General features: G+C 50.7%; 1 protein-coding gene across 1 annotated transcript in view; it reads right to left on the minus strand.

The window, feature by feature from the left end:
* The window catches only part of PTPRF (protein tyrosine phosphatase, receptor type, F), a 289,331-nt gene that overhangs the window by 24,943 nt on the left and 252,441 nt on the right, over positions 1 to 11,947 (minus strand). The window contains exons 23-25 of the mRNA XM_009077131.1: positions 9,639 to 9,793; positions 6,273 to 6,388; positions 450 to 547 (exon numbers count right to left, since the gene is read on the minus strand). Coding sequence (XP_009075379.1) covers positions 450 to 547; positions 6,273 to 6,388; positions 9,639 to 9,793 — 369 coding nt within the window. The remainder of the gene's footprint in view (positions 1 to 449; positions 548 to 6,272; positions 6,389 to 9,638; positions 9,794 to 11,947) is intronic.

Raw genomic sequence — 11,947 nt, forward strand, 5'->3', positions numbered from 1 at the left:
GTTGGCATCAGAGGATGGCACAGAGAGCAAAGCTTTGCATGCAGATGAAAGTGAAGTGGCACAGGATGCTGCAGAGTGTAATACCTCAGCCAACCTGCACAGAGGGCAGCCCTCACAGAGCAGAACAAAGTAATCTGCAACAGCCCAGTCAGGCAGACACGAGTGCCCATTCACTCCTAAGACCATAACCATAGTGGGAGCATGGCTGGCTGCTGCACATTCCGCTGCAACTACTTTTCCCTGTACCAGCCATGCTCCAACTGCTCAAGGCGAGTTCCCACCACTTTGGGGCTGGCAGGGATTGCTGGCAGACTCCCAGGGCTGGCGTGTGGCCTGCCCAGGTGATGCTGCTGCAGGGGAGGCACAGCTCAGCTTTCATCAAGCCCTCTCTGCTGGGGGTCCTAGCCAGCACCACTCTGCCCCACTGCCCGGCCCACTCTCACGCTCACCTCATACTCCTGGGAGAACTTCAGCCCATCGTTGGCCTTCAGCCGGTCGATGTTGTCTGCGAGGTCTGTCACAGGGATGGGGGGATGGTCACGCATGCCTGCAAGCAAGACAAGGAGGGAGGAGGGAGAGGAGACTGGTTATGGCTCTGCATGGCTGACGAAGGGTCAACAAAAGCATGTGCACAGCAAACCCAAAAGGTGGGTGCAAGGTGGACATGTGTGACTATGTGAAGCGCTGGGCAGGATGGATGGGAAGTCGACGAGCTCACACGGCATGCGGCACACACTCTGAGAGCACACGGTTCGGTGAACAGAACAGAAAGGTGATGTGCAGAATGTGCATGACCGGGTGAGCATGCTCGGACAGTACAGCCACCAGGCACATAGAGCAGGCCACGCAGCGGGCAGGGGCTCAGGACAGCCCCTGGGCAGGAAAGGGCCTGCGTTTCCTGGGCTCCCACATGGGCTCAAGTTGAACACACTGATTCTCTCACACTCACCGCCAAGGGCTGAGGCTGATCCTCTTGCTCACCCCTAACAGTGGCATTAGCCAAAAAGAAACTCACCCAGACCTGCACCAGAGGAAACCTCTGCAGTGCACGTACACAGCTTTTTGAGTAAGCAGATGATGCCCCAGTCCCCAGGGAGTCAGAGAAAGATGGGAAGGACCCCACAGAGGAACGGCTGCTCCCCTGGTCGGACATTGTTCAGTACTCTGAGAGCTGAGGAGCAGCTCTGCCTGCAGCTGTGTAACTCAGTTATTTTCAGTGATGCTCTGGAGGCAGAGCCAGCTCCAGGGCCCAAAATTGAGCATGTCTGGGCTGGCTTGTGCAATGCACCATGTGCAGTGATGTGCCCTCCAGAAGCTTCTGGGAGGCTGCTGCAAGCCGTGATGCAGCTAAAGTCACGGCAGAAGTCTTGCCCTGTCTGAAGCAAGGATGCACAGCATGGCTCATCCTCAGCACAGCCTAAGCCCTGGTTAGGGGAAAGGTCCAGAGGAAGGAATCCCACAGTCCCACACAGGGGACAGATACTGTTGGGGTGCGCATGTGGGATTGGGAGGAGTTCTGCTCGGGCCCTGGGATTCAGGGCTCAACCATCACAACCTCCTTTTTTGAAGCTCAGATGGTGAACTGGCAGAAACATGGTTGTGAAACATCTCATCCAAATCCCAAGGCTCGTGACTCCGTTGGCTGCTCTGTGGGTTTCCCAGAAACCCCACATGGGTAATAATGATTATTAATAGGCTGAAGCTGTTGACTCACACCCAGGGAGACAGGCTGGAGCACAGCCAGGAGCATCTCAATCACTCAGGAGGATGAACGCCACCACAGATGGCAGTGATGGGCCACTGAGGTGTTAGAGCAGTCCCCAGGCTGGGTACATGCATTTTACACAGTGGTGACAAGTCACGAGGTGGCAACATGGAAGTGTTACACCTCAGACCTCTGCAAAAAGCATCTGATATCACTGCACATAGGCAAGACACACAGTCGTCCTATCACTTGACAGGGCAGAGCTATCCACAGATGGCCTGAGAGCACATGGACAGATGGAGAAGGAAATATCCCACTTCTGCCTCGTGCTGAGGTCCTCCTGCAAATGGTCCTCTGTTTGCCACTTCACCCATGAGGATCCCCGAGGTGGCTGAACAGGCCACAGAGATGATGCTCTGATTTCTGCACAATTTCCTCACTGGTGCCAGAGCTCCAAGGCTGTAGTGCAGGAGCAGCCTTTGCAGAGCTGTTACTGATGAGCAACTGAATGACAAGAACAGTGTGGAGCCCAGGCAGAAGTGTGGGGCTGAAAGAAGAAAGAGGCTGAAACACAGCCACAGTACGTGCTTATCTCGATGTAGTTACGTATGGAGTACGGCAGAGCTCTGGACCACAGCAAAGCTGCAGACCCTCATCTCTGCTGAGAAATACAAGGGGGTCTCTCCAAACTTCAGTTTTGCTGGCCAAAGGAGTGTTGCAGTAATAAAAGAGCTGCAAGTGCAGATTGGGAGAAAAGAGGTGGTTGAAATCCCATATGGTGAACCTAGAACAACTGTCACTGGCAGTGCAGAGCAAGACAAAAGAGATTTGTACACACTGCCAGGACTTCCACAAGCTCTTCCAATTGCTCTGGCAAGAGGCCAGTGAGCTCTCCACCAGGCTATAAGGGCTCAGAGGTCTCACAATGCCTGCAGGGCTGCAGATTGCAGAGCCCTTGGCTCTGCTCCTGGGAGAAGTATTTATCCTACATACTTGTCTCATTCCTACATGCACACTTGGATGCCTTGTACATCCAGCAGCATGGAGGTCACACTTCTGGGGTTGAGGGTGAACTTGAAGCTCAGAAGACAAGTGACAAAGGGGCACTTACGCCCGCAGGCTGGTACTACTCCATAAAACCTGCTAGAGCAGTGAAGTGCCTCTGCTCTGTGCCAACACTACCAAGCAGACACACTGCAAGGCAGTTGAGAGATGATCAGCATCCTTTGGCATCTCTCTGTCTAACTCTACTGCACAAGCGACCCAGCCTAGGGAAACCAGTTTGCCCAATGTAGGAAGAGAGTGTGTTCAACCACTGGACTGCAGAGTACTCTTCAATTTGTCCATCTGGGGTTTTCAGCTGGTAACCCCCTCCAGAATGGTCAAGGTTGTATGCCCCCAAGCAGGGCCAGCTGCAGGCCTAGGGCCATGGCAGGGCATGGCATACCACTGTGAGGGGGCAGGAGGCCTAGGAGCAGGGAAAGGGCTGCTGCAGGAGCCTCCTGGCAACCCAGCACCCAGGGCCTTTCCTTCTGCACTGTGCTGCGGTGAGCTGCTGTAGTGCCATGCGAACAGTATCCGAGCCTGACCCCACACATCATGTCCGGAAGTGAAATCACTGCCATTTCATAGTCTGCTGTGAGTGAGGGTGACCTTCATGACATTGAAACAAAAATTACAGAGACGAGAGAAAGGGAAAGAAAAAGCAAAAGGTGTCAAAAGACAAAAACAGGAGTTAAAACTAACTTGAGATATTCGGGCAACTGGGGACACTGGCACCTGCAAAGAAAAGAAATGGGGCAAGAACAGAAATCCCATTAGCCTTCAGTCATCATTGCAGAGGTTCAGAAATGGAAAGACAAAGAGATGAAGATGCAAAGGAAAGCATCATCTGCCGCAGCACCAGGAGCTTCCCTCCCGCACAGGGCTGACTGCCTGGCCCCAGGGGCTGCTCTGCATCTGGCTGTCTCACTCTGGGCTCTTGGCTTCGGCCAGTGCCATCCCCTGATGCTGGCAAACACGTAGAGCAGGGGACTGAGTGCACAAGCCTTCACATGACAGCAAGAGCTACACTTCTCACTGCACACCACTGGCCAAAGCCCTGTGCCCCAGGGGAGCCAGTGAGGGCTGGTGGATGGCAGGTACAGGGAGTGTCTGTGCTGCCTGGTGGCCAGGAGGACTGCACTTAGCCACAGCAGCCTCTGCTCAGTGCCCCTGAGCCTCCAGCTTGCTTGCAGCTCCGCAGCAGCACAACTCAGCTCCATTTCATGGTGTTTTAGGACACTGCCTGGTCCTGTATCCTCTCAGCAACTTGGCACAGTGGTACCTTAGTACAGGGAGGCCGACAGGGGGAATAACCCTTGTCTGAAGTAAAAACCACAAAACTGAGAAAGCTTAATATTTAATAACAATAGCCCAATTAATTATGCATTAAACAAGTTTTCCCTGCTCAGCACGCTCCAGCAGGGAGACCAGCTAGCAGGGCTGGTGGCCAGCACCTCTTGTCAATACATCCACATAGCACTGCCTTGACCTCCAGCGGGTGACAGGGGCAACAGCATGGGCCCACTGGGCTTGGTGGTTTTCATGCGCCTCATTAATGAGGACAAGCTTGTCAGGAGCTGGAACAGTCACTTCTAGCTGCATGACACCCGCTTAGCCCTGCAGAGACTCACAAGGGATGCAGAGGGGAGAAGAGGAGGAGGAGGACACACTGCTGTCTTTTGGTGGGGGAGCATTCCAGGGCCCTGAGGCTGTCTCTAGTGAACTGGGCACTTTGGCTTGTTTTTGTCTCTCCAGAGAGCTCTGCAAACTTAGCAAATTAGCCAGAATCTTTGGCTTATCCTTAGGCACAGATGGGAAAAGGGAATTTCCCAGATACTTCTCTCTGATGGCAGCTCTTGAGCCTTGCTATAACTCTAGCAAGGGAGTCCTTGTTGCAAACACTCTAATCTTGTTGGAGACAGAAGCAGGTGCAAGTCTGACCTGTCACAATCCTCCATGCAATGCAAACCACAAGCATACAGCAAAGATGGCTCTTTTGCCCATGTGGAGACATGTCACAGAGGCCTGTCCCCATGCACAGGTGTCCTGGAACAGCCCTGTTCAACACCTTGCTCCTCCTCAAGAAGCTGCACACTGTTGTTGACAGTCTCTGACTCCCTCCCTAGTGCTGCTCCCAGTGATCTCTCTGTTGAGATGTTCCTCCTCCAGTGCAGGTGCCTCCCTTGCTCCCCCCACAGCATTTTCCTCCCATGCTGCGACACCATGCTGGGATGTGCTGTGGCCAATTAATGTGCTAGCTCTGCTGGCAACTACCAGGCTGCTGCTGCCTCCCACCTGTGAGATCTGCCATAGTTTCTGCCTGGGAGATGCACTAACTACGAACCTCTGACAGCTGCCCTGGCACAGAAGAAGATGCGCTGGTGAAGCTCACCCCGGGTGTGAGCCAGACTGCTGTGAGTGGCAACAGGAAAGTCTCCTCTTGTCCCCACTGCCAGACACAGCAGTTTTATATCAGGAAATGGTCCCTTCAAAACTCTCCTGCTAGATGAAAGCTCTTACATGAATGAGCAGCAGGAGGAAAAGGAAAGTAGGTTACAGACCAGGAGGAGCTGCAAGTTAGAAGAGAACTGTATGTGCCTCATTTACTGCTGAACTGCTCCCTCCACCACAAAAGCCCAAGCGCTCCCTCAGTTCATCTAGGACTTGGACTCTCTGAAAGGCTCTGAACGAGTCGGGGCGAGCCTGTCTCTGATCACTACAATGACAGGTACTGTGTTTTTGGTGCCATCAGAGACATAGAGACACAAAGCAGCAGCACAAGACCTTTCTGCAATGTGAAGTACAGTTGCCTCCATGGGCTGGCAAACTAGCTACAGCCCAAGGCACCCCAGGCCAGTGAATGCAGCATGAAGAGAATGGTTTCTACCAAACTATCATCCTCTGTGCTGAGACCACCATGACCAGCAGAGCCCTTCACTGGGCCACACACTGGCTGGGCAGCAATGTCTGCAGGTAGCGCTTCTCAACACCTTTAGCTGAATAGAGCAGGACAGTCAGCACACCAAAGATCCCAGGAAAAAGGTGCTGGTTCACCCTCAGCAGTACAAGGGTTCTGTGTATCTCCTGATTCCCCTAGATTGGGGGGGGGCCTGTGGCCAATTTTGCATCAGTGGTGCTCAGCACTGAACCCCAGCCCAGGTCAAACCCGTGTAGCACGTGGGAGCATTCCAGATGTGAGCACTCCCAACTGTGTGGAGGCTCCTCCCGGCTCAGGACAACCACAATGAGCTTCACGTAATGTCCGACACACACCACACAACACTGGCCCCATTCAGGTTTCCCAGCCTTGCAGGCCTGCAGTGACAGGGCCAGGGAGCAGGATTTGCAACACAGAGACCAGACACTTGGACATCCTTGGTCTAAAGCCCCCTTTGTGCCACTGTAACTAAGAAGGTGTGGAGCTGCTGAAGGGTGGGAAGGACTGCAACTCCGCCTCTGGCATGGGAACGTGGCAAAGGGGAACAGGAGGAGGCAGGGCACAAGAGGGTGAGCTGCTCCTTACCTGGAGTCTGGTAGTTGAGCCGTCTCATCTCTACTGGGTCAGAGGAATGGGCCAAGAGTGAGTCCTTCAGGCCGATGGAGTGCTCATCCTTGGAAGAGGGGGAGTGTGCCCTTTTCCTATGGACAGAGAGGGCAGAGACAAACAGGTTGAGCTCTGGCAGAGACTGGCATGAACCACCCAGGGAAGGAGTCTGAGTCCCTGTGTCCCAGATTCCCAGCTTCATCCCAGGCTCCTTGGGGCTCTGGGCAAGGCACATCATTTTCCATGACTCCAATTTCCCATCTATGAAACAGGAAGGATAATACATCAGCAATGTCAGATGTTTGATTAGTGAGGCACTTTGAAATGTGGTATTCTGCATAATATTTATTAGAGAAAATGCAGATAGATGCAAGATGTTGTTTCCTCTTATTGTCTCTAGGAACTATTTCCTGTAGTGGAAGGATATAATAAAATTTTTTCAAGTATTAGAAATATTTAAATATAGAATGCTGTAATATAATAGTGTAAAGGCTCTTCAGGGTGTGTTTTATTGGGCCATTAATACATGTCTTGAATGGTTGAAGGCACCCAAGGCGTGTATTAATGGAACAATAAAATACAATGTTGTCTCTTCATGCTATATTTATGCCTAGAGCGATGCCACCACCTCAGGCTCTTGCTGAAATTCACAGGCAAAGCAGGGACAGTTCCAATCAAAAAGTGGACAAGCGAACATTAAGGAAAATCTAATACTGCAAAAAGGGGTTCTAGTGAATGTTTAAGTCCCACTTCTTGTTGTAGATTACAGACATGATGGATATACCCATGTGGTAAAGAGGGGTGCTGGGTAGGAGCAGGATAGCAGTACTCTCTTCTGAGCCTGTGCTGACCCTGACACTTGGCCAACGTGTTGAGCATGCAGCAATACAGAGACTTTGCCTAGGTTACAGCCCCAAAATGGATTTTGCCTGATGGTGAACCCCTCTGCTGATCTGATGTTTCCTGTAAGACAGAGAGCTGTACCACTGCTACTCTGCATGAATGCTAGCACATTTACCATCCTGCAAATAACAACAGTCAATCTCTGTTTTCTACCCCCTTGTGAGGCATCTGGAAGCACACTGAAAATTGCTTCAGTTCTGGCCAGGTACTGCACAGAGGCAGCTGCATCTCTGGAGGGTGGTGACCCTGAGCCACGCATGATCTGAAATGCTCTGCACAGGCACAGGGCACTAACACTTCCATGGGCAGCTGTGCATGCTGGGCTGGCACTAGTGAGCAGCACAGGAAAATTTTAGTGCATAAATCATGAGTGAAACCTGAGTGAGTTCCTTCTGTGGCCCAGACTGTGAGCAAGCTCCATCTGCAGCTTGTGGCTACAGCAAACACTGGAGCTGTTCAACGGGGAAGTAGCAGCTTGTGAGTCTTACTCACTGAGGCATCTCAACATCTCAGAAGCCTTCCAGCTGCCTGGACCAACACAAAAGAGCTGAAGGATTGAGAGCACTCATAGAAAGGAAAATACATGGCAAACAAATAAAGCAGTGTTTCTCCTATCAGGATCACAACAGGATATGCAATGTGCTACTGTGTACCAGCCCCTGAGCCGTTGAGCAATGTGGGCCAGCTTTTCTAGGGAATGAGCACAGCACATAATTGAAGTTTCTCTCTCTCTCGTTAGCCTAGTCAGGGCAACTGCTAAACCAGCCTCCAGATCCCAAGCTACCCACTGCTGCTCAGCTTCAATTCATTCCCACTGTAGATCTGCCCTGTGAATATTCTGCCCAAATACCTTTGGAAGAAAATGCCTCCAAAGAGAGGTCGAAACCACATCATCACTCTGAGCATGGGGTTGGCGGTGAAAGGGGATATGGTGCTGGAAAGGGGTATGCTGCTGATCCATGGGCTAGAACGCAGCAGAAAAATGAATGTCAGGTCTGCCCACAGCAGGCTAGTGCTTCCTGGTGCTCCACCCACACCTGACTCCAGGACAAAGCTAAGCTAAGCCAAGGCAGGAATATCTTCTATGGGGCCCTGGTAAAGAAATCTCCTCCGGGGCCATTTTCTCTCATTAAAGCCCAGCAAACACTTTGTTTCTTACAGTTGCCTGGTATTCCCTCAAAGCTTCTTCATTAGAGACTGCAAGAATACACCTGCTTTCTTGACAGAACAGCTCTCTGTCTGAAGTGACTGAGGAAACAAAGGAACCCCTACAACTGCTGGCGTTGTCAGGTTTTGCTTTTTGGTTTGTTTTTTTTTTTTAAATTTAATTGCAAAAACAATCTGGGAAGTCTTTATGCTGGAACTTCTCCTTGAGAGCCCTGAGAGGCTGACAACTGCCAGGAGGCTGATACCTTTGAGGAAACAAAGTCTTTGTAAACTCCTAGGACTGGCATGCTCCACATTCCCAAAACCAAAGATGCCCCTTAGTAGCTTCAGGCTTGACTTTTAAAAATTAAAATAGACTTGAAATTTTAGCAGAACAAGAAGATAAAATGGATTCATACCTTTCTTGCTTACTAGATCCAGGGAAGAGCAGAAACAGAGAAAGGAGATGATCACTGACACAGAAAGTCACTGACTGCACATGCACAGCAGAGCTCCATTTAATCAGACAACAAAGCCAGCTCCCTTCCCTAGCTCCAGACATATGTAAATAGAGAGCCCAGGAGGAGCAGAACCTCGGAACTGAGCTGATAGAGAATGATCTACTGTAATTGAACAGGCTACCCAGACACATGCAAATTCAACCTGTGGCTCCTCTGGAGGACTAAAAATCATCTCACACTACAGTTACAACTCTAGCAGGACTGCTCGGCTAGGCAAAAACAGGTGCTTGCTTCCACAGGGAGCACAGGGAGTGTGAATGGTTCTGACACAGCAGCCAGGACTGAGAGGCCTCCAGAAGAGGTCTCCACTTTGATTTCACACATGCCCTGTTCTCACCACCAAGATTATGCTCCTCAGTCAAAATTCACAGTAGTGGAGGCACCTGCCAGAGATTGAGCAGGGAACTTCTACAGAAAACCAGTACTAGAGAAGTTCCCAAGGCAGCAAATCCAAGTTGTGTGACCAGAGAGCACTCAAGAGTGGCTTTAGGGACAAAGCTGCTCTCCTCTGTCTGGCTGCTCACACTTTTCCAGAATCCACAGCAGCTGTGTGTCCTGGGGCTGACATTAATTACTTTCTGCATACCCAGCCCTTCCAGCCCTTCTGCTCTCTTTAGAAAGCAGCCTTCTGTGCCAGGTACAGACTTCCTCCTCCCTGTGACCACCAAGGACTGTCTATCAAAGCACTGTATCTGAAGGTTATAAGGAAGGTTTTGAAGGTGCCACCACTTCTAGCGCTTGTGCCGCAACTGCTGTGTCCTGGACCGGCCCTCACCTTTTGAAGAGGAGTATAGCAATGACAATGATGATGATTAATATCACAGCCAAGACGGGTCCCATCACCCATAGCATCTCTGGCTCATCCTGCTGCTTTGCTGAAGCCACTTCCATCACGATCTCATCCGAGTATGGGCTGGCTGCATATCTCTTCTGTACAGCACAGGAAGAAGAGGGAGAGAAAAGAAAGCATCCATTATGCTAAAGCAAGAGCTACGTTCCTGAAATGTGGAGGTTTCCCCTCCTTTGGCTAGCAAGGAATGGTCATGCTTCTCAAACCCCAGCAACATACCATGAGATACTCCCTCCCTTGGCATCAAGTCTCTTCCTGGTGTGAAACATTCTCAGTGCCTGTAACTTTCTTGGTGTGAAACATTGCCTGTGCCAGCAACTTTGTGCCTGGCAGACCTGACCTGGAGGTGCCAAACTGGAGCAGCCCAGCTAAGAGCCACTTGCCAGCTATGGATTCTCTCAGTGCCAAATCACAAGCTTTTGAATCCCAATCAATTGCACAATAGGGCTGGCTGATGATTCCTAAGTGGTTTATAGTACCTGCTATGCTGATATCAACACATCTCTCCAGGACAGGGCTATATTAGGAAAACCCCTGCTGGGCTAGGTGGTTTTCTTAAAGGAATGAAATGACAGGAACAGTTTCTACATGATGCCTCAGCCCTGATAAACAAACCTTAAAAAGAGGCTCATTCTTACTGATTCCTTTCCAGAGACTTCTGCAATCTGGCAGCCCAGTGATTTATAACCCAAAGGGACAGCTTTCTAGCCTCACCAGCAAGATGGAATTAGCAGAGACCCAAACCCTTCTTGCAGAAAAATTACACTGCACCTAGCTTGTTCTGCTGCTGTTGCTAAGGCTTATGGAGCTGTGTTGTACCTTCAGAGCTCAGCGCTGCTGGGTCAGAAGGGTTAAATGCTGCAAAAAGAAATCCTTTCCCCCTATTAGAGAGTGCCAGAGCTGTATCAGTTCTGTGCCTGTGGCTTTTGAACAGCACCTGCTGCCCAGCATTAAGGAGTCAGAAACACTCTGCTCCCACCACAGAAAGTTTTAGTCATTGAAGAGGTGCCTGTGCAGCTATAAATCTCCTGCTTTAAGGCTGAAGTTTAAACATGCACTTTGTGTCTGCACACATGTGAGGAGAAGAATGGGAAAAACCAAGTCCACTGGTGACACACAAATGCACATCTTGATCTCCTTGCACAGGTTCCCTTGATTGTGGCCAGCCCAGTCTCAAATACATGGAGTACAGAAAATGCTCTTATCTGGGACATCCTTCTGGCAGCACACACTGGTGCAGCATCTTAGCTGCTCTCCTCAAATTCATCAGCAGAGATGCCGCTGTCTGGAGGAGAAGTGTGGGAGGTGGTTGTCACTTTGTGAAACCTTCCAGCTCTATGAGACCCTGTTTCAATGACCATGAAATAGCTGCCAGCTCCTGGTTTAGTTCTGTTCCTAGATGAAGTTTGGACAGGATCACTGCAACCCATCAGCCTGTTCCTACACACCTGTGTCCAGTCCATCAACAGGGCAGGGAGTCAGCTACAGCTCTGAGCATGGCAGAGACAAGGTGGCTCTGTATCAGTGTCGAGAGGATGGGGCAGCAGGCCTGTGGCTTCCCTTTGTCTAGGCAAGTGGCTACTCTGTGAGGAAAGCACAAAGGAAGTGGCTACTCTGTGAGGCAAAGGCTTTGCCTGTGACTACCCAGAAAGGACAAAGTGCATTGGTGGTGGGGAGGGAAGGAGCATGCTGATCTGTTGATAGCAAAGCTTTGTGCAAGGAGCAAAGATTCATAATTTTGCAGACACACTTTGGAGGTGTCTCCTTCCAACAGAAGCCAGCAACAAAAGAGATCAGGACTGTTACCTCCGTGGCATTTCCAAAGGCAGACTGTGAGGTGCAAGTGCCTCTGCTCCCAGAGATGATGTTTCAACCACCTCTGCCTTTGAAGAACAGCAATGTTGTGCTTGTTTGCAGACACTAGAGGCACAGCAAGCAATTTCAAAGGAGCTGGGTGGGGGACAGTGCACAGCCTTGGACAGAGTGCCTCATGCTCCAGATGAAAACGGATGTGACGCAGCAGGGGATGCAGAAAGGTGGTCTGTAGGAGCAGGGTATAATAATTGCTGGCTGGGGGTTCACTGGAGGGCTCTGGCAGATGTGTGCTAGTGAGGAGATGATGATTATAGTCTGGGATCAACTAGTTCAGGTCATCTCTTCTTGACAGGAATTGTCAGGACAGCACATCTCAAGGCCTCTGCCTTACCTTGTTGTTAATCTGTGACTCTCTTTCC

Source organism: Acanthisitta chloris, unplaced genomic scaffold (assembly GCF_000695815.1).
Source record: "Acanthisitta chloris isolate BGI_N310 unplaced genomic scaffold, ASM69581v1 scaffold18366, whole genome shotgun sequence".
NCBI lineage: Eukaryota > Metazoa > Chordata > Aves > Passeriformes > Acanthisittidae > Acanthisitta > Acanthisitta chloris.